Here is a 23479-nt window from a genome sequence, read left to right as displayed (position 1 = left end):
GGGTCACAATGGGGGGACATTATACTATATGGGGGCTTTATTATCCTATGGGGTCACAATGGGGGGACATTATACTATATGGGGGCTTTATTATACTATAGGATCACAATGGTGGACATTATACTATATGGGGGCTTTATTAGACTATGGGGTCACAATTGGGGGACATTATACTATATGAGGACTTTTAGACTATGCCGTTACAATGGGAGGCATTATTGTTGTATGGACTCACAATAAACATTATACTATATGGGGGCTTTATTACACTATGGTGTCACAATGGGGGGCATTATTGTTGTATGGGATCACAATAGGGGACGTTAAAAGTAACAGGGCATAAAAGGGGAAATGCTATTACTATATATTGGCAGCATGGGTGTTTACTACTACTGGGGGGGGGAGATTATGTCCGTATTTTGGGGAAATTTGGAGGAATTTTTGTATTAGGGTATGTTCACACGTTCCTGATTTCCATCCTTTTTTTTTCAGGGCTGTTTTTTAAAAAACTGCAGCTCTTGGCAGAAAACGCAGGTCCTTTTTTTGGTCCTTTTTTTGTCCTTTTTTGATGCGTTTTTTTATGCGTTTTTTGATCCTTTTTTTGATCCTTTTTTTTATGCAGTTTTCTATGCAGAGTCTGTGTGTTTTCTAGGAAGGTTTTTAGGGTTAAAATGGCTGAAAATACCCTAACCCTAACCCTACCCCTAACCCTATTCTAACCTTAGTGGAAAAAAAAAAAATTCTTAATTTTTTTTTATTGTCCCTACCTATGGGGGTGACAAAGGGGGGGGGGGGTGTCATTTACTATTTTTTTTTATTTTGATCACTGAGATAGATTATATCTCAGTGATCAAAATGCACTTTGGAACGAATCTGCCGGCCGGCAGATTTGGCGGGCGCACTGCGCATGCGCCCGCCATTTTGCAAGATGGCGGCGCCCAGGGAGAAGACGGCCGGACGGACACCGGGACGCCGGGTAAGTATAAGGGGGGGAGATTAGGGCACCGGGGGGGGGGGCATCGGAGCACTGGGGGGGGCATCGGAGCACGGGGGGGCGGGATTGGAGCACGGGGGGGCGGGATCGGAGCACGGGGGGGCAGCCACACTCCGCCCACGCACTTCCGCCCGCTTCCCCGCACTTCCTGCTGCAGCGGTTCTGCACCACAAACCGCAGTAAAACCCGCAGATATTTTTTTCATCTGCGGGTTTTACTGCGGGTTTGACCTCACAATGGAGGTCAATGGGTGCAGAACCGCTGCGGCTCCGAAAAAAGAAGTGACATGGTACTTCTTTTTTTCCCGCAGCTATTCAGCGCGGCTTTTTTTTTTGATTTTCCACATTGTGGGCACAGCAGTTCCTGTTTTCCATAGGGTACAATGTAATGTACCCTGCATGGAAAACAGCTGCGGACCCGCAGCGGGAAAATCGCGGCAATTCGCATTAAAAAAAGGATCGTGTGAACATGGCCTTAAAGCCCAAGACTGAAACAAAATGGGCGTAAACCCTGCTGCAAGTAAATGAGGCAAAGCAATAGTGAATATAACACTGGGTACTTCGTAAACACCGTTTTTGATTAAAAAAAGAAAGCATGAAAGCCATCCCACCAGCGTCAAGGTGTACCCAAGTTCGGGATAGTCCTAACCTCTAATATTAAAACCTTACCCTGCGTCATAGTGGACTTTACATGTAAAAAGCTCCTCACTCGCTGTGTCTCTATGTTCGGGACCCATAAAGAATATTGAGGCGTTTGACATTATGTGCTGTAGATGATGATGTAATTTTACGTTGAGGAGCATTTTTCTGAAATTGTTCCACATTTTTTAGAAGCAGTTGACAGATCGGTGACCTCTGACCATCTTTGCTCCTGAGAGACTCTGCCTCTCTAACATGCTCTTTATACATAGTTAAAAATTGACCCTGCAGCCGTTTTTCTTTAGCTACTTCCTTTTCCTGACTTTACTTGTGATTTGTCTGCGATTTACTTGATTTTTTTCCCCATTGTGCAGCTGAAGCCAAACCCTGACTACTATTATGGTGGATTCATGGGAGAAGCAGGTGAGAAATCCTCACCACAGAGCAGGGACATACTCCACTTAAAGCTGCAGTACCGACCTCCAACTAATAACAGGAAAAATTAACAGCAACAGCGTTCTGGCCCTTTAAAATAACGCCCCGCCCTCCACGGACATGATTGGCTGGTACAACTTGGAACGCAAAGAGCCAAATCTTGGATTTGCTATCCTCTCCGATGAAACGCATGACGTAACGAGTGGGCGTGTCCTGTAAAGTAACGTGGTTCCTGTGGTCGCGGAGAGCAGCATGGCCGAACTGAAGATCAACCGCAAGTTCGCCGAGCGCTATGACCGCTACCGGGAGAAGGAGGAGCTGCAGCGGCGTAAGTGTGCGCGCCCCGGGGGCCGTGTTATAGGCCTTACCGGAAATGGCTTTCCTGTGCCTAAAGAGCAACACTACAGACCCCCCCCCCCGGCGTGGAAGAGGCGGAACTACAACTCCCTGCGTGGAATAGAGGGGCTGGGACTTGTAGTTCTCACTTTCCAGTATAAAATACCATATATCGCTCAGAGATGTGCTGTGACTTGTAGTTCACCGCGGTATGAGAGTCTCACCAGCCTGTGCCAGTCACAGGTTAACTGACCAATGAGTGATAGCTACAAGTACCCCCAGGGTGCAGAAAGGGGGCCCCTCATCGCTACAGGGCACAAGCCTCTGGTGCTCCCCCTAAACAGCAGCGTGCATTGGTCCTAGGTGCCCCCTACACAGCAGCGTGCCTCGGTCCCAGGTCCCCCCTACACAGCAGCGTGCCTCGGTCCCAGGTCCCCCCTACACAGCAGCGTTCATCGGTCCCAGGTGCCCCCCCTACACAGCAGCGTTCATCGGTCCTAGGTGCCCCCCCTACACAGCAGCGTGCCTCGGTCCCAGGTCCCCCCTACACAGCAGCGTGCCTCGGTCCCAGGTCCCCCCTACACAGCAGCGTTCATCGGTCCCAGGTGCCCCCCCTACACAGCAGCGTTCATCGGTCCTAGGTCCCCCCCTACACAGCAGCGTGCCTCGGTCCCAGGTCCCCCCTACACAGCAGCGTTCATCGGTCCTAGGTGCCCCCCCTACACAGCAGCGTGCATTGGTCCTAGGTGCCCCCCCTACACAGCAGCGTGCCTCGGTCCTAGGTGCCCCCCCTACACAGCAGCGTGCCTCGGTCCCAGGTCCCCCCTACACAGCAGCGTGCCTCGGTCCCAGGTCCCCCCTACACAGCAGCGTTCATCGGTCCCAGGTGCCCCCCCTACACAGCAGCGTTCATCGGTCCTAGGTGCCCCCCCTACACAGCAGCGTGCCTCGGTCCCAGGTCCCCCCTACACAGCAGCGTGCCTCGGTCCCAGGTCCCCCCTACACAGCAGCGTTCATCGGTCCCAGGTGCCCCCCCTACACAGCAGCGTTCATCGGTCCTAGGTCCCCCCCTACACAGCAGCGTGCCTCGGTCCCAGGTCCCCCCTACACAGCAGCGTTCATCGGTCCTAGGTGCCCCCCCTACACAGCAGCGTGCATTGGTCCTAGGTGCCCCCCCTACACAGCAGCGTGCCTCGGTCCTAGGTGCCCCCCCTACACAGCAGCGTGCCTCGGTCCCAGGTCCCCCCTACACAGCAGCGTGCCTCGGTCCCAGGTCCCCCCTACACAGCAGCGTTCATCGGTCCTAGGTCCCCCCCTACACAGCAGCGTTCATCGGTCCTAGGTGCCCCCCCTACACAGCAGCGTGCCTCGGTCCCAGGTCCCCCCTACACAGCAGCGTGCATCGGTCCTAGGTGCCCCCCCTACACAGCAGCGTGCCTCGGTCCCAGGTCCCCCCTACACAGCAGCGTTCATCGGTCCTAGGTCCCCCCCTACACAGCAGCGTTCATCGGTCCCAGGTGCCCCCCCCCCTACACAGCAGCGTGCATCGGTCCCAGGTGCCCCCCCCTACACAGCAGCGTGCATCGGTCCTAGGTGGCCCCCCTACACAGCAGCGTGCCTCGGTCCCAGGTCCCCCCTACACAGCAGCGTGCATCGGTCCCAGGTGCCCCCCCCCCCTACACAGCAGCGTGCATCGGTCCTAGGTCCCCCCCTACACAGCAGCGTGCATCGGTCCCAGGTGCCCCCCCCCTACACAGCAGCGTGCATCGGTCCTAGGTGCCCCCCCCCCTACACAGCAGCGTGCATCGGTCCCAGGTGCCCCCCCCCCCTACACAGCAGCGTGCATCGGTCCCAGGTGCCCCCCCCTACACAGCAGCGTGCATCGGTCCTAGGTGCCCCCCCTACACAGCAGCGTGCATCGGTCCTAGGTGCCCCCCCCCCTACACAGCAGCGTGCATCGGTCCTAGGTGCCCCCCCCCCTACACAGCAGCGTGCCTCGGTCCCAGGTCCCCCCTACACAGCAGCGTGCATCGGTCCTAGGTCCCCCCCCTACACAGCAGCGTGCATCGGTCCCAGGTGCCCCCCCCCCTACACAGCAGCGTGCATCGGTCCTAGGTGCCCCCCCCCTACACAGCAGCGTGCATCGGTCCCAGGTGCCCCCCCCCTACACAGCAGCGTGCATCGGTCCCAGGTGCCCCCCCCCCCTACACAGCAGCGTGCATCGGTCCTAGGTGCCCCCCCCCCTACACAGCAGCGTGCATCGGTCCCAGGTGCCCCCCCCTACACAGCAGCGTGCATCGGTCCTAGGTGCCCCCCCTACACAGCAGCGTGCATCGGTCCTAGGTGCCCCCCCCTACACAGCAGCGTGCATCGGTCCCAGGTGCCCCCTACACAGCAGCGTGCATTGGTCCTAGGTGCCCCCCCTACACAGCAGCGTGCATCGGTCCTAGGCCCCCCCTACACAGCAGCGTGCCTCGGTCCCAGGTGCCCCCTACACAGCAGTGTGCCTCGGTCCCAGGTGCCCCCTACACAGCAGCGTGCCTCGGTCCCAGGTGCCCCCCTACACAGCAGCGTGCATCGGTCCTAGGTGCCCCCCCTACACAGCAGCGTGCATCGGTCCAAGGTCCCCCCTACACAGCAGCGTGCCTCGGTCCTAGGCCCCCCCTACACAGCAGCGTGCCTCGGTCCTAGGTGCCCCCTACACAGCAGCGTGCCTCGGTCCTAGGTGCCCCCCCTACACAGCAGCGTACATCGGTCCTAGGTGCCCCCCTACACAGCAGCGTACATCGGTCCCAGGTCCCCCCTACACAGCAGCGTGCCTCGATCCTAGGTGCCCCCTACACAGCAGCGTGCATCGGTCCTAGGTGCCCCCCCTACACAGCAGCGTGCCTCGGTCCCAGGTGCCCCCCTACACAGCAGCGTGCATTGGTCCTAGGTACCCCCCCTACACAGCAGCGTGCATTGGTCCTAGGTGCCCCCCCTACACAGCAGCGTGCATTGGTCCTAGGTGCCCCCCTACACAGCAGCGTGCATTGGTCCTAGGTGCCCCCCCTACACAGCAGCGTGCCTCGGTCCTAGGTGTCCCCCTACACCGCAGCGTGCATCGGTCCTAGGCCCCCCTACACAGCAGCGTGCCTCGGTCCCAGGTGCCCCCTACACAGCAGCGTGCCTCGGTCCCAGGTGCCCCCTACACAGCAGCGTGCCTCGGTCCCAGGTGCCCCCTACACAGCAGCGTGCCTCGGTCCCAGGTGCCCCCCCATATAGCAGCGTGCATCGGTCCTAGGTGCCCCCTACACAGCAGCGTGCCTCGGTCCTAGGTGCCCCCCCCTACACAGCAGCGTACATCGGTCCTAGGTGCCCCCTACACCGCAGCGTGCCTCGGTCCTAGGTGCCCCCTACACAGCAGCGTGCATCGGTCCCAGGTCCACCCTACACAGCAGCGTGCATCGGTCCCAGGTGCCCCCTACACAGCAGCGTGCCTCGGTCCCAGGTGCCCCCCTACACAGCAGCGTGCATCGGTCCCAGGTGCCCCCCCTACACAGCAGCGTGCATCGGTCCCAGGTGCCCCCTACACAGCAGCGTGCATCGGTCCCAGGTGCCCCCCCCTACACAGCAGCGTGCATTGGTCCCAGGTGCCCCCCTACACAGCAGCGTGCATCAGTCCCAGGTGCCCCCCTACACAGCAGCGTGCATCGGTCCTAGGTGCCCTCCCTACACAGCAGCGTGCATCGGTCCCAGGTGCCCCCTACACGGCAGCGTACATTGGTCCTATGTGCCCCCTACACAGCAGCGTACATTGGTCCCAGGTGCCCCCCCTACACAGCAGTGTGCATCGGTCCCAGGTGCCCCCTACACAGCAGCGTGCATCGGTCCCAGGTGCCCCCTACACAGCAGCGTGCATCGGTCCAAGGTCCCCCCCCTACACAGCAGCGTGCATCGGTCCCAGGTGCCCCCCTACACAGCAGCGTGCATCGGTCCCAGGTCCCCCCTACACAGCAGCGTGCATCGGTCCCAGGTCCCCCCTACACAGCAGCGTGCCTCGGTCCAAGGTCCCCCCCTACACAGCAGCGTGCATCGGTCCAAGGTCCCCCCCTACACAGCAGCGTGCATCGGTCCCAGGTGCCCCCCCTACACAGCAGCGTGCATCGGTCCCAGGTGCCCCCCCCTACACAGCAGCGTGCATCGGTCCCAGGTGCCCCCCCTACACAGCAGCGTGCATCGGTCCCAGGTGCCCCCCCTACACAGCAGCGTGCATCGGTCCCAGGTGCCCCCCCTACACAGCAGCGTGCATCGGTCCCAGGTGCCCCCTACACAGCAGCGTGCATCGGTCCCAGGTGCCCCCTACACAGCAGCGTGCATCGGTCCCAGGTGCCCCCTACACAGCAGCGTGCATCGGTTCCAAGTCCCCCTACACAGCAGCGTACATTGGTCCCAGGTGCCCCCCCCACACAGCAGCGTACATTGGTCCCAGGTGCCCCCTACACAGCAGCGTGCATTGGTCCTAGGTGCCCCCCTACACAGCAGCGTACATTGGTCCCAGGTGCCCCCCTACACAGCAGCGTGCATCGGTCCCAGGTGCCCCCTACACAGCAGCGTGCATCGGTCCCAGGTGCCCCCCCTACACAGCAGCGTGCATCGGTCCCAGGTGCCCCCCCTACACAGCAGCGTGCATCGGTCCCAGGTGCCCCCTACACAGCAGCGTGCATCGGTCCCAGGTGCCCCCCCTACACAGCAGCGTGCATCGGTCCCTGGTGCCCCCCCTACACAGCAGCGTGCATCGGTCCCAGGTGCCCCCCCTACACAGCAGCGTACATTGGTCCCAGGTGCCCCCCTACACAGCAGCGTGCATCGGTCCCAGGTGCCCCCTACACAGCAGCGTGCATCGGTCCCAGGTGCCCCCCTACACAGCAGCGTGCATCGGTCCCAGGTGCCCCCCCTACACAGCAGCGTGCATCGGTCCCAGGTGCCCCCCCTACACAGCAGCGTGCATTGGTCCCAGGTGCCCCCCCCCCTACACAGCAGCGTGCATTGGTCCCAGGTGCCCCCTACACAGCAGAGTGCATTGGTCCCAGGTGCCCCCCTACACAGCAGCGTGCCTTGGTCCCAGGTGCCCCCTACACAGCAGAGTGCATCGGTCCCAGGTGCCCCCTACACAGCAGAGTGCATCGGTCCCAGGTGCCCCCTACACAGCAGAGTGCATCGGTCCCAGGTGCCCCCCTACACAGCAGCGTGCATTGGTCCTAGGTGCCCCCCTACACAGCAGCGTGCATTGGTCCCAGGTGCCCCCCCCCCTACACAGCAGCGTGCATTGGTCCCAGGTGCCCCCCCTACACAGCAGCGTGCATTGGTCCCAGGTGCCCCCCCTACACAGCAGAGTGCATTGGTCCCAGGTGCCCCCTACACAGCAGCGTGCATTGGTCCCAGGTGCCCCCCTACACAGCAGCGTGCCTTGGTCCCAGGTGCCCCCCCACACAGCAGCGTGCATCGGTCCCAGGTGCCCCCTACACAGCAGCGTGCATCGGTCCCAGGTGCCCCCCTACAACACTGCCCACTGGTCTCAGCCCCCCACCCAGTGGCGTAAGGTGAAGCCTGTAGGCCCCAATGTAAGATCTCCAGCTATCGGGGGTCTTTAATGGTAATGGTCTATTTCTCTCGTGCAGTGAAGGACCGATACGGGGACAGACAAGCAGACGGCAGCGGGTCCTCGAGCTCCGGGTCGGACAGTGAGGATGACCTGGTGGGTTCTGCCCCCGATGTGGTGGTGATGGGGCAGGTGTTATGTAGTCATATAAAATCCAGCTTATTTATTACAAGTTGTTTTTTTTACTCGTTTTTGATTGGAGACCATCAGTAAGCAGGATAGCTGCTGATGACTGATCTGTTGATTATTATTAGATCCATCAATGGCCACATGCTGATGGTTTCCTCTCTTAATATGGTAACTGTTGGGTTAATTTGCTCCAGCTTTTTTTTGGGATCCTTATATTTTATGTGATCACTAATGGGCTCAGGCTTCATCAATAAATAGACCCCCAAACTGCTAGTCAGGGGTCAGTAGAGACAAACCCCGCCTCCGTGACTCCTAGACACTTCCTGCAGTGTAGACGTCGGGGCTGGACGAGACGAGGGCCCTTATGGCTGACCTGGTGAGTAATGCTGCCCCCACTAAGGGTCTAACAGTAGGGGGTCCTCAGGCTGCTCCCCCCACATGTTGGGACCCCCCATAGACATTCATGATGTCGGCGAGCAGCTTCTGGGCTCCCGTGGATCTGGTATTTCACCAGCCTTAGAGATCGTTCCCCGGGATCAGCGGCATCACAGTGATGCTCCTCTCCAGCTGTGCTCCGCTCACACTCCCCGACGCACGGCCTCGTGTTATCTGTGGGAGACGGTGATGTGTCCTCTCCTCCGTCCTGCAGGCGATCGACCCCCAACTGGACAAAGACTTTTATCGCACCCTGTCCCTCCTCAAAAAGAAAGATCCCATCATCTACAAGGAGGACGCGACCTTCTACACAGACGCCGGTAAGAGCACAGGCCCGAGTGCTGAGAGATGGCTGTAAGAAATGTATGTACACGGGGAGCGCAGCTCTGGAGTATAATGCAGGAAGTAACTCAGGATCAGTAATGTATGCACACAGCGACTGCACCAGCAGAATAGTGAGTGCAGCTCTGGGGTATAATACAGGATGTAACTCAGGATCAGTAATGTAATGTATGTACACAGCGACTGCACCAGCAGAATAGTGAGTGCAGCTCTGGGGTATAATACAGGATGTAACTCAGGATCAGTAATGTAATGTATGTACACAGTGACTGCACCAGCAGAATAGTGAGTGCAGCTCTGGGGTATAATACAGGAAGTAACTCAGGATCAGTAATGTAATGTATGTGCACAGTGACTGCACCAGCAGAATAGTGAGTGCAGCTCTGGGGTATAATACAGGATGTAACTCAGGATCAGTAGAATAGTGAGTGCAGCTCTGGGGTATAATACAGGAAGTAACTCAGGATCAGTAATGTAATGTATGTACACAGTGACTGCACCAGCAGAATAGTGAGTGCAGCTCTGGAGTATAATACAGGATGTAACTCAGGATCAGTAATGTATGTACACAGTGACTGCACCAGCAGAATAGTGAGTGCAGCTCTGGAGTATAATACAGGATGTAACTCAGGATCAGTAATGTAATGTATGTACACAGTGACTGCACCAGCAGAATAGGGAGTGCAGCTCTGGGGTATAATACAGGATGTAACTCAGGATCAGTAATGTAATGTATGTACACAGTGACTGCACCAGCAGAATAGTGAGTGCAGCTCTGGGGTATAATACAGGATGTAACTCAGGATCAGTAATGTATGTACACAGTGACTGCACCAGCAGAATAGTGAGTGCAGCTCTGGGATATAATACAGGATGTAACTCAGGATCAGTAATGTAATGTATGTACACAGTGACTGCACCAGCAGAATAGTGAGTGCAGCTCTGGGATATAATACAGGATGTAACTCAGGATCAGTAATGTAATGTATGTACACAGTGACTGCACCAGCAGAATAGTGAGTGCAGCTCTGGGGTATAATACAGGATGTAACTCAGGATCAGTAATGTAATGTATGTACACAGTGACTGCACCAGCAGAATAGGGAGTGCAGCTCTGGGGTATAATACAGGATGTAACTCAGGATCAGTAATGTATGTACACAGTGACTGCACCAGCAGAATAGTGAGTGCAGCTCTGGGGTATAATACAGGATGTAACTCAGGATCAGTAATGTATGTACACAGTGACTGCACCAGCAGAATAGTGAGTGCAGCTCTGGGGTATAATACAGGATGTAACTCAGGATCAGTAATATAATGTATGTACACAGTGACTGCACCAGCAGAATAGTGAGTGCAGCTCTGGGGTATAATACAGGATGTAACTCAGGATCAGTAATGTAATGTATGTACACAGTGACTGCACCAGCAGAATAGTGAGTGCAGCTCTGGGGTATAATACAGGATGTAACTCAGGATCAGTAATGTAATGTATGTACACAGTGACTGCACCAGCAGAATAGGGAGTGCAGCTCTGGGGTATAATACAGGATGTAACTCAGGATCAGTAATGTATGTACACAGTGACTGCACCAGCAGAATAGTGAGTGCAGCTCTGGGGTATAATACAGGATGTAACTCAGGATCAGTAATGTATGTACACAGTGACTGCACCAGCAGAATAGTGAGTGCAGCTCTGGGGTATAATACAGGATGTAACTCAGGATCAGTAATATAATGTATGTACACAGTGACTGCACCAGCAGAATAGTGAGTGCAGCTCTGGGGTATAATACAGGATGTAACTCAGGATCAGTAATATAATGTATGTACACAGTGACTGCACCAGCAGAATAGTGAGTGCAGCTCTGGGGTATAATACAGGTTGTCCTGTACATGTTGGTCTTTTCTTGCCCTTATATTTCCCATCTGTGATCTGTGGATGATTTTTGGTGTTTCAGATCCTTCTGCCCATAACCAGAGTAAAACGTCCAAGGAGAAGCCCATGTACCTGAAGGACTATGAAAGAAAAGTCATCCTGGAGAAGGAGGGGTGAGGAGGTCTCACGTGCTCGTCCTCCTGACACTGTTGGAGGCTTCTTGTGGTTACTCGTCGTCTTTTCTTGCAGTAAATACGAGGATGATGAAAGCTCAGGAGAAGACGACACGTTCATGCAGGATCAGGTAACGTTGTGCCTGACGTCGCCATAGGCGTCCCTCTACTGGAGGCCTCAGGTATTGGGCAGATGTGCAGGGTGCCCGCTCTCCTGGGCGCAGGTGCCTCATTCTTCTGGGTTCACTCACTGGAATGATCGTAGAAAATTAGAACATGCATAAGATGGCGCCACCCCTGTCCACAGGTTGTGCCTGGTAGAGCAGCACAGCCACACTCACCGCAGCCTGAGGGTACGTGGTGATGCTCTTTGGAGGAAACCAGATCTGTTCTCTAATTCTGGAAATCCCATAAACAATAAATGAAAGAACATTTTCATCTATTTTGGATCTGATCATATTTTCTGCTTTTTAGAGAGCGCGATCCCCAACATACATGGAGGAACAGAGACAGATCCGAGAGAGGTGAGCGGTCGTAATACAGAAGGGAGGAGCTGTGAGATATGGGGTCTGCTCCTCCCATCTCAGGGTGACAAGAGGGAGGAACTGTGTGACATGGAGCCTGCCCCTCCCACTACAGGGTGACAGGAGAGAGAAGCTGAGTCACATGGAGTCTGCTCCTCCCACCACAGGGTGACAGGAGGGAGGAGCTAGGTGACATTGAGTTTGCTCCTCCCACCACAGGGTGACAGGAGGAGCTATGTGACATTGAGTCTGCTCCTTCCGTTACAGGGTTTCAGGAGGGAGGAGCTAGGTGACATTGAGTTTGCTCCTCCCACCACACGGTGACAGGAGGGAGGAGCTAGGTGACATTGAGTTTGCTCCTCCCACCACAGGGTGACAGGAGGGAGGAGCTAGGTGACATTGAGTTTGCTCCTCCCACCACAGGGTGACAGGAGGAGCTATGTGACATTGAGTCTGCTCCTTCCGTTACAGGGTTTCAGGAGGAGCTGAGTGACATGGAGTCTGCTCCTCCCACCACAGGGTGTCAGGAAGGAGGAGCTAGGTGACATAGTTTGCTCCTCCCACCACATTCTTAACTGTCTCTTTCTGACTCTCCAGCTTCCGCCAGTTTGTTGAGGACAGTGACAATGATGAAGAGGATGAGGCTGCAGCAACTTTGCTAACAAAACGCTCCAAAACCAAGAAAGAACAGGTGAGTGTGATGTGTGGCGCGCGTCGGTGCTGTGTGCTGCGCCATGTTCCTCTGTAGGGTTTCCCTTGTGGACATCGGCAATCTCTGCTCAGGCTGCAGGAAGAAACAGGACGTTTCATTACTAGAACTCGTTTCATTGCAGTTCTCCTTTTGTCCACTAGAGGGCAGTAGAATTATCTTTCTATGGATGTGGATGTAGCTTTCTCCTACCTGTGGCTCAGACGATGCCTAAGGCATTCTGGGCATTGTAGTTCTGCAGTATTTTTAGTGCCCCAGGTTAGAAGCTACCATAGACTGAGGTGTTTTTTTTTTTACGTAACATTTTTCATGATCGTCTTGCAGGAGCAGGAGGATGAAGAATACATCGCTTGGCTCAGAGGACAAAAAGATATTGAAAACTTAGATGATGTGAAGGAAATGGTGAGTGATTAATGTACCTGGGCCGCACGTAAAACCACGTGGTTAGTGTGACTTAGTATTACTTGAGTTATATCCCTGTAGGCTCTACAGATCATTTCATATCGTGTTACTCCATAGCCACAGATTGAGGTGTAAGGCCCTGGAGGGGCGTCAGGCTGCGCTCTGTACAGCTGCCCGCGTGCCACATGCATGGCGCAAGCTCCGGTCTACTGCGCTGCGGCTAGAGGTGGAGATAGTGGCCATATTTCATCCACCGAAAACAGCATCCTGAAGAAGATTTAGTGACCACCAAGGAATACGTGGGGCCAGAAAGGTTGTCAGTTGTCACCTGGTACATAAATTGTATGATTTCACAGATTCTGTCTGATCCATATTTAATCAGAAACCTACAAGAATAACCAGAGACCTCACCCCATACATCATGACCATTGAAATTCGCTTTCCAAATTAGTTTTGCCTTTAAGCTATTGCTATCTGTTATCAGCCATTTGAGGACCTGTTAGAAGTTTAATAGCGGCCTATTTAATTTTATTTTATTCCCATTGCTCTCTTGTGTATTCACATTTTTTGTTTTTCAAGATCTGCCATACGGTTCCAGAGATATGAGCCTTTTTATCTAGTGTTTGTTTCACAGGATCCTCTGGGGCGGGTCTTTAGACTATTTTGCATAATTACTTTGTAGGCCACACCCCTGCAGTAAAGTGTATTAAAAGTACAACTAAATTAAAAGGATCATATCTCTGGAACCGTACGGTGGATTTTGAAAAAACAAAAACCGGGAAACTCAGGAGAGCGGCGGTAACAAAATAAGAGCAAAATGTGGCCACTTATGACCTTCAGATATAACACTTGAAACATGACTATATAGTTGTGCTAGGAAATTTTCTCCTATGAGCAATGCTGATGCGCTTGGCCATATGTGGAGAGAGCTGGCACATGTGGCCATCCCGCTGGTTGGACCCCTGCTGTAAAGATAGATCAGGGGACCCACATACTGGAGATAAATGTATATCAGACATATCCTATGGATGTGGTATAAATATCTCTTCTGAGACAACTCCGGCAAGTAACGACTCCTCTCAGAGCTATGATATTGGCCATGACTTTTTATGATTTAGGTTGGTAGCCATATTACCCATGATACAGTGTGCAGGGAGATGGGGGGCGAAGGAGGACGAGACACTGATCCGTCTATTATTTATTTTTTTTTTTTTATAGGATCATCTAAAGGAATATTGGAGTAATCCTACTCTGGATGAAGGGGAGAAATTCCTGAGAGATTATATTCTGAACAAGGAGTATAAGGACGAAGAGTCTGAGAAGGAGGAAGACGACGACGATGATGAGGAATGGTGAGATGTGTTATACGGAAATAGAGAAAAAGTTTGAGGCTTGGAAAATGACGACGCAAAACTTAGATATTTTTGTAACCATATATATAGCTGTGTATGTATGGATGCTTACATCCATCCATACATGCACATAAACACATATACACACATTATATATATATATATATATATATATATATATATATATATATATATATATATATATATACACAGTGGGGCAAAAAAGTATTTAGTCAGTCAGCAATAGTGCAAGTTCCACCACTTAAAAAGATGAGAGGCGTCTGTAATTTACATCATAGGTACACCTCAACTATGGGAGACAAACTGAGAAAAAAAAATCCAGAAAATCACATTGTCTGTTTTTTTAGCATTTTATTTGCATATTATGGTGGAAAATAAGTATTTGGTCAGAAACAAAATTTCATCTCAATACTTTGTAATATATCCTTTGTTGGCAATGACAGAGGTCAAACGTTTTCTGTAAGTCTTCACAAGGTTGCCACACACTGTTGTTGGTATGTTGGCCCATTCCTCCATGCAGATCTCCTCTAGAGCAGTGATGTTTTTGGCTTTTCGCTTGGCAACACGGACTTTCAACTCCCTCCAAAGGTTTTCTATAGGGTTGAGATCTGGAGACTGGCTAGGCCACTCCAGGACCTTGAAATGCTTCTTACGAAGCCACTCCTTCGTTGCCCTGGCGGTGTGCTTTGGATCATTGTCATGTTGAAAGACCCAGCCACGTTTCATCTTCAATGCCCTTGCTGATGGAAGGAGGTTTGCACTCAAAATCTCACGGTACATGGCCCCATTCATTCTTTCATGTACCCGGATCAGTCGTTCTGGCCCCTTTGCAGAGAAACAGCCCCAAAGCATGATGTTTCCACCACCATGCTTTACAGTAGGTATGGTGTTTGATGGATGCAACTCAGTATTCTTTTTCCTCCAAACACGACAAGTTGTGTTTCTACCAAACAGTTCCAGTTTGGTTTCATCAGACCATAGGACATTCTCCCAAAACTCCTCTGGATCATCCAAATGCTCTCTAGCAAACTTCAGACGGGCCCGGACATGTACTGGCTTAAGCAGTGGGACACGTCTGGCACTGCAGGATCTGAGTCCATGGTGGCGTAGTGTGTTACTTATGGTAGGCCTTGTTACATTGGTCCCAGCTCTCTGCAGTTCATTCACTAGGTCCCCCCGCGTGGTTCTGGGATTTTTGCTCACCGTTCTTGTGATCATTCTGACCCCACGGGGTGGGATTTTGCCTGGAACCCCAGATCGAGGGAGATTATCAGTGGTCTTGTATGTCTTCCATTTTCTAATTATTGCTCCCACTGTTGATTTCTTCACTCCAAGCTGGTTGGCTATTGCAGATTCAGTCTTCCCAGCCTGGTGCAGGGCTACAATTTTGTTTCTGGTGTCCTTTGACAGCTCTTTGGTCTTCACCATAGTGGAGTTTGGAGTCAGACTGTTTGAGGGTGTGCACAGGTGTCTTTTTATACTGATAACAAGTTTAAACAGGTGCCATTACTACAGGTAATGAGTGGAGGAAAGAGGAGACTCTTAAAGAAGAAGTTACAGGTCTGTGAGAGCCAGAAATCTTGATTGTTTGTTTCTGACCAAATACTTATTTCCCACCATAATATGCAAATAAAATGTTAAAAAAACAGACAATGTGATTTTATGGATTTTTTTTTCTCAGTTTGTCTCCCATAGTTGAGGTCTACCTATGATGTAAATTACAGACGACTCTCATCTTTTTAAGTGGTGGAACTTGCACTATTGCTGACTGACTAAATACTTTTTTGCCCCACTGTATAATGTATACACACACACACACACACACACCACCAGCAATCTGGTGTGATGGAGGACACGCCTCATTATTATTTTTATTATTAAAGTTCAGGTGTCTATAGGGAAATAATAAGTGGTGATTGTGCCCCCATCTCTCCCTGCAGCCCCCCAGCTTTGGAGGAGGAGTTGCACATCTCGGACTCTGAGGACGAGGGTGAACTTTTCCTAAAGAAACAAGAAGATTTTGAGAGAAAATACAACTTTAGATTTGAGGAACCCGATTCTGATTTGGTAAGTTATTGGTGAGCGTTCAGGGATGGGATTGTGGGATCCGTTTATCCTCCGCATGGAGAGAGATCCAGGATAGGGAGATGGTGATGTCACTGATAGGAAATCAGGAACAGGAAAGTGGTGATCACGTTACAGTCATTGTCTGATCTATATTCCTGTATGGCCGACCGAGTTATGTATTGTGTGTTCAGATTAAGACTTTCCCCAGAACTATCGCACAATCAGTAAGAAGAAAAGATGATCGGAGGAAGAGGAAACGGGAAGAGATAAAAGAGAGAAAGAAGAAGGTGAGCAGCTTATGTACAAGAATATAACTACTATAATACTGCTCCTATGTACAAGAATATAACTACTATAATACTGCTCCTATGTACAAGAATATAACTACTATAATACTGCTCCTATGTACAAGAATATAACTACTATAATACTGCTCCTATGTACAAGAATATAACTACTATAATACTGTCCCCTATGTACAAGAATATAACTACTATAATACTGCCCCCTATGTACAAGAATATAACTACTATAATACTGCTCCTATGTACAAGAATATAACTACTATAATGCTGCCTCCTATGTACAAGAATATAACTACTATAATACTGCTCCTATGTACAAGAATATAACTACTATAATACTGCTCCTATGTACAAGAATATAACTACTATAATACTGCTCCTATGTACAAGAATATAACTACAATAATACTGCTCCCTATGTACAAGAATATAACTACTATAATACTGCCCCTATATACAAGAATATAACTACTATAATACTGCCCCTATGTACAAGAATATAACTACTATAATACTGCTCCTATGTACAAGAATATATCTACTATAATACTGCTCCTATGTACAAGAATATAACTACTATAATACTGCTCCTATGTACAAGAATATAACTACTATAATAATGCCCCTATGTACAAGAATATAACTACTATAATACTGCTCCTATGTACAAGAATATAACTACTATAATACTGCTCCTATGTACAAGAATATAACTCCTATAATACTGCCCCTATGTACAAGAATATAACTACTATAATACTGCCCCTATGTACAAGAATATAACTACTATAATACTGACCCTATGTACAAGAATATAACTACTATAATACTGCTCCTATGTACAAGAATATAACTACTATAATACTGCTCCTATGTACAAGAATATAACTACTATAATACTGCCCCTATGTACAAGAATATAACTACTATAATACTGCTCCTATGTACAAGAATATAACTACTATAATACTGCCCCCTATGTACAAGAATATAACTACTATAATACTGCCCCTATGTACAAGAATATAACTACTATAATACTGCTCCTATGTACAAGAATATAACTACTATAATACTGCCCCCTATGTACAAGAATATAACTACTATAATACTGCCCCTATGTACAAGAATATAACTACTATAATACTGCTCCTATGTACAAGAATATAACTACTATAATACTGCCCCTATGTACAAGAATATAACTACTATAATACTGCTCCTATGTACAAGAATATAACTACTATAATACTGCCCCTATGTACAAGAATATAACTACTATATTACTGCTCCTATGTACAAGAATATAACTACTATAATACTGCCCCTATGTACAAGAATATAACTACTATAATACTGCCCCTATGTACAAGAATATAACTACTATAATACTGCTCCTATGTACAAGAATATATCTACTATAATACTGCTCCTATGTACAAGAATATAACTACTATAATACTGCTCCTATGTACAAGAATATAACTACTATAATACTGCTCCTATGTACAAGAATATAACTACTATAATACTGCTCCTATGTACAAGAATATAACTACTATAATACTGCTCCTATGTACAAGAATATAACTACTATAATACTGCTCCTATGTACAAGAATATATCTACTATAATACTGCTCCTATGTACAAGAATATAACTACTATAATACTGCTCCTATGTACAAGAATATATCTACTATAATACTGCCCCTATGTACAAGAATATAACTACTATAATACTGCCCCTATGTACAAGAATATAACTACTATAATACTGCTCCTATGTACAAGAATATAACTACTATAATACTGCTCCTATGTACAAGAATATAACTACTATAATACTGCTCCTATGTACAAGAATATAACTACTATAATACTGCTCCTATGTACAAGAATATAACTACTATATTACTGCTCCTATGTACAAGAATATAACTACTATAATACTGCCCCTATGTACAAGAATATAACTACTATAATACTGCCCCTATGTACAATAATATAACTACTATAATACTGCCCCTATGTACAAGAATATAACTACTATAATACTGCTCCTATGTACAAGAATATAACTACTATAATACTGCCCCTATGTACAAGAATATAACTACTATATTACTGCTCCTATGTACAAGAATATAACTACTATATTACTGCTCCTATGTACAAGAATATAACTACTATAATACTGCCCCTATGTACAAGAATATAACTACTATAATACTGCCCCTATGTACAAGAATATAACTACTATAATACTGCCCCTATGTACAAGAATATAACTACTATAATACTGCTCCTATGTACAAGAATATAACTACTATAATACTGCCCCTATGTACAAGAATATAACTACTATAATACTGCTCCTATGTACAAGAATATAACTACTATAATACTGCCCCTATGTACAAGAATATAACTACTATATTACTGCTCCTATGTACAAGAATATAACTACTATAATACTGCCCCTATGTACAAGAATATAACTACTATAATACTGCCCCTATGTACAATAATATAACTACTATAATACTGCCCCCTATGTACAAGAATATAACTACTATAATACTGCCCCTATGTACAAGAATATAACTACTATAATACTGCTCCTATGTACAAGAATATAACTACTATAATACTGCCCCTATGTACAAGAATATAACTACTATAATACTGCTCCTATGTACAAGAATATAACTACTACCGTGTTTCCCCGAAAGTAAGACCCTGTCTTACATTAATTTTAACCCAAAAAGTCCCACCCTGTCTTACTTTCGGGGGAGGTCTTACATTAGCCGAAAAAAAAAATGACAATTTCTTTTTAACCAATAAATTAACATTTATTAACATACCATACCATAACAGTGCCGTATCCCACTGCACACAGCCCCATACCCCATAACAGTGCCGTATCCCACTGCACACAGCCCCATACCCCATAACAGTGCCGTATCCCACTGCACACAGCCCCATACCCTATACAGTACATGTTTCCCTACTTGGTTTTTAAATGCTGGACGTTTTCCTCTGCGGTGCGGCTGTGGGTGCGGAAGGCCTGTGCTGCAGGGAACGCTGTGCCAATCAGCAGGGAAACAGCGGTGACGTGGGGCTGGGGCGGCCAATTACAGCCCGAGCTGCTGGGCCAATCAGCACTCGAGCTGATTGGCCAATCAGCGCTCGAGCCGGGGGCCGGCGGTGACGTGGGGAGCAGGGGCGGCCAATGAGCTGTTGAGCTGGGCGGATTGCGGGGTTAACACGGCGAGTTAACCCCATGAGCGCTGGACCCGCCCAGCTGCACCTGAGGACACCTCTGGAGCCTGGGGACCCGATGGGGGACAGCGGCGGCCCAAAGGTAAGGGCCTTACATTTCACAGCGGCCCCCCCAACCCTGCCTTACATTCGGGGGAGGCCTTACATTGGAGGACCCCCCCGAAACCCCCACCCTGTCTTACTTTCGGGGGGGTCCTACTTTCAGGGAAACACGGTATAATACTGCTGCTATGTACAAGAATATAACTACTATAATACTGCTCCTATGTACAAGAATATAACTACTATAATACTGCTCCTATGTACAAGAATATAACTACTATAATACTGCTCCTATGTACAAGAATATAACTACTATAATACTGCCCCTATGTACAAGAATATAACTACTATAATACTGCTCCTATGTACAAGAATATAACTACTATAATACTGCTCCTTATGTACAAGAATATAACTACTATAATACTACCCCCTATGTACAAGAATATAACTACTATAATACTGCCCCTATGTACAAGAATATAACTACTATAATACTGCTCCTATGTACAAGAATATAACTACTATAATACTGCTCCTATGTACAAGAATATAACTACTATAATACTGCCCACTATGTACAAGAATATAACTACTATAATACTGCCCCTATGTACAAGAATATAACTACTATAATACTGCTCCTATGTACAAGAATATAACTACTATAATACTGCTCCTATGTACAAGAATATAACTACTATAATACTGCCCACTATGTACAAGAATATAACTACTATAATACTGCCCCTATGTACAAGAATATAACTACTATAATACTGCCCCTATGTACAAGAATATAACTACTATAATACTGCTCCTATGTACAAGAATATAACTACTATAATACTGCTCCTATGTACAAGAATATAACTACTATAATACTGCCCACTATGTCCAAGAATATAACTACTATAATACTGCCCCTATGTACAAGAATATAACTACTATAATACTGCTCCTATGTACAAGAATATAACTACTATAATACTGCTCCTTATGTACAAGAATATAACTACTATAATACTGCCCCTATGTACAAGAATATAACTACTATAATACTACCCCCTATGTACAAGAATATAACTACTATAATACTGCCCCTATGTACAAGAATATAACTACTATAATACTGCTCCTATGTACAAGAATATAACTACTATAATACTGCTCCTATGTACAAGAATATAACTACTATAATACTGCTCCTATGTACAAGAATATAACTATTATAATACTGCCCCCTATGTACAAGAATATAACTACTATAATACTGCTCCTATGTACAAGAATATAACTACTATAATACTGCCCCTATGTACAAGAATATAACTACTATAATACTGCCCCTATGTACAAGAATATAACTACTATAATACTGCCCCTATGTACAAGAATATAACTACTATAATACTGCCCCTATGTACAAGAATATAACTACTATAATACTGCCCCTATGTACAAGAATATAACTACTATAATACTGCCCCTATGTACAAGAATATAACTACTATAATACTGCTCCTATGTACAAGAATATAACTACTATAATACTGCTCCTATGTACAAGAATATAACTACTATAATACTGCTCCTATGTACAAGAATATAACTACTATAATACTGCTCCTATGTACAAGAATATAACTACTATAATACTGCTCCTATGTACAAGAATATAACTACTATAATACTGCTCCTATGTACAAGAATATAACTACTATAATACTGCTCCTATGTACAAGAATATAACTACTATAATACTGCTCCTATGTACAAGAATATAACTACTATAATATTTCCCCCTATGTACAAGAATATAACTACTATAATACTGCCCCTATGTACAAGAATATAACTACTATAATACTGCCCCTATGTACAAGAATATAACTACTATAATACTGCCCCTATGTACAAGAATATCTACTATATAATTGTCTAAGGGTCACTTCCGTCTGTCTGTCCTTCTGTCACGGTTATTCGTTCACTGATTGGTCTCGGCAGCTGCCTGTCATGGCAGCCGCGACCAATCAGCGACCGGCACAGTCCGATTAGTCCCTCCCCTGCACTCACTGCCCGGCGCCCGCTCTGTAATCCCCTCCACTCACCACTCACACAGGGTTAATGGCAGCGGTAACTGCCCGCGGTGTAACGCACTCCGTTACCGCTGCTATTAACCCTGTGTCCCCAACTATTAACTATTGATGCTGCCTATGCAGCATCAATAGTAAAAATGTCATGTTAAAAATAATAAAAAACAAAAAACCTGCTATACTCACCATCCGCCGCCTTTTCCGCTCCTCGCCACGCTCCCGGGACCGCTCCATTGCAAGCGCCAGCTTCCGCTCCCAGGGCTGGTGTGCGACAAGGACCTGCCGTGACGTCACGGTCATGTGACCGCAACGTCATCACAGGTCCTGCTCACACCAGCCCTGGGACCGGAAGCTGCCACTTGCAATGGAGCGATCCCAGGAGCGTGGCGAGGAGCGGAAAAGGCGGCGGATGGTGAGTATAGCAGGACTTCAACGGGCCTTTGGAAGGTGAGTATATGTTTTTGTTTTTTTTTTAAGTCTCTATACTACGTGGCTCTGTGCTGGGCAATATACTACGTGGCTGGGCAATATACTACGTGGCTGGGCAATATACTACGTGGGTGGGCAATATACTACGTGGGTGGGCAATATACTACGTTACTGGGCAATATACTACGTGGACATGCATATTCTAGAATACCCGATGCGTTAGAATCGGGCCACCATCTAGTAACTACTATAATACTGCTCCTATGTACAGGAATATAACTACTATAATACTGCCCCTATGTACAGGAATATAACTACTATAATACTGCCCCTATGTACAAGAATATAACTACTATAATACTGCTCCCTATGTAGAAGAATATAACTACTATAATACTGCCCCCTATGTGCAAGAATATAACTGCTATAATATTGCTCCTATGTAGAAGAATATAACTACTATAATACTGCTCCTATGTACAAGAATATAACTGCTATAATACTGCTCCTATGTAGAAGAATATAACTACTATAATACTGCTCCTATGTACAAGAATATAACTACTATAATACTGCTCCTATGTACAAGAATATATCTACTATAATACTGCCCCCTATGTACGAGAATATAACTACTATAATACTGCCCCCTATGTACAGGAATATAACTACTATAATACTGCTCCTATGTACAAGAATATAACTACTATAATACTGCCCCTATGTACAGGAATATAACTACTATAATACTGCCCCTATGTACAGGAATATAACTACTATAATACTGCCCCTATGTACAAGAATATAACTACTATAATACTGCTCCTATGTACAAGAATATAACTATTGTAATACTGCCTCTATGTACAAGAATATAACTACTATAATACTGCTCCTATGTACAAGAATATAACTACTATAATACTGCCTCTATGTACAAGAATATAACTACTATAATACTACCCCTATGTACAGGAATATAACTACTATAATACTGCCCCTATGTACAAGAATATAACTACTATAATACTGCCTCTATGTACAAGAATATAACTACTATAATACTACCCCTATGTACAAGAATATAACTACTATAATACTGCTCCTATGTACAAGAATATAACTACTATAATACTGCCCCTATGTACAAGAATATAACTACTATAATACTGCTCCTATGTACAAGAATATAACTAGTATAATACTGCTCCTATGTACAAGAATATAACTACTATAATACTGCCCC

The 23479-nt window shown here is 47.5% G+C and overlaps 1 protein-coding gene across 1 annotated transcript in view; it reads left to right on the top strand.

Moving 5' to 3' along the window:
* Positions 1-2250: 2250 nt before the first annotated feature.
* The window catches only part of KRI1 (KRI1 homolog), a 35600-nt gene continuing 14371 nt past the window's right edge, over positions 2251-23479 (top strand). Inside the window, exons 1-11 of the mRNA XM_069767097.1 lie at positions 2251-2395; positions 8064-8140; positions 8823-8928; positions 10912-11002; positions 11079-11133; positions 11477-11526; positions 12124-12217; positions 12560-12637; positions 13856-13989; positions 15951-16077; positions 16269-16364. Coding sequence (XP_069623198.1) covers positions 2320-2395; positions 8064-8140; positions 8823-8928; positions 10912-11002; positions 11079-11133; positions 11477-11526; positions 12124-12217; positions 12560-12637; positions 13856-13989; positions 15951-16077; positions 16269-16364 — 984 coding nt within the window. The 5' untranslated portion in view covers positions 2251-2319. The remainder of the gene's footprint in view (positions 2396-8063; positions 8141-8822; positions 8929-10911; positions 11003-11078; positions 11134-11476; positions 11527-12123; positions 12218-12559; positions 12638-13855; positions 13990-15950; positions 16078-16268; positions 16365-23479) is intronic.

The sequence above is a fragment of the Ranitomeya imitator genome, chromosome 4, assembly GCF_032444005.1.
Source record: "Ranitomeya imitator isolate aRanImi1 chromosome 4, aRanImi1.pri, whole genome shotgun sequence".
Taxonomy (NCBI): domain Eukaryota; kingdom Metazoa; phylum Chordata; class Amphibia; order Anura; family Dendrobatidae; genus Ranitomeya; species Ranitomeya imitator.
The sequence above is the reverse complement of the archived record's forward strand: the minus strand, read 5'-3'. Positions and strand labels throughout refer to the sequence as shown.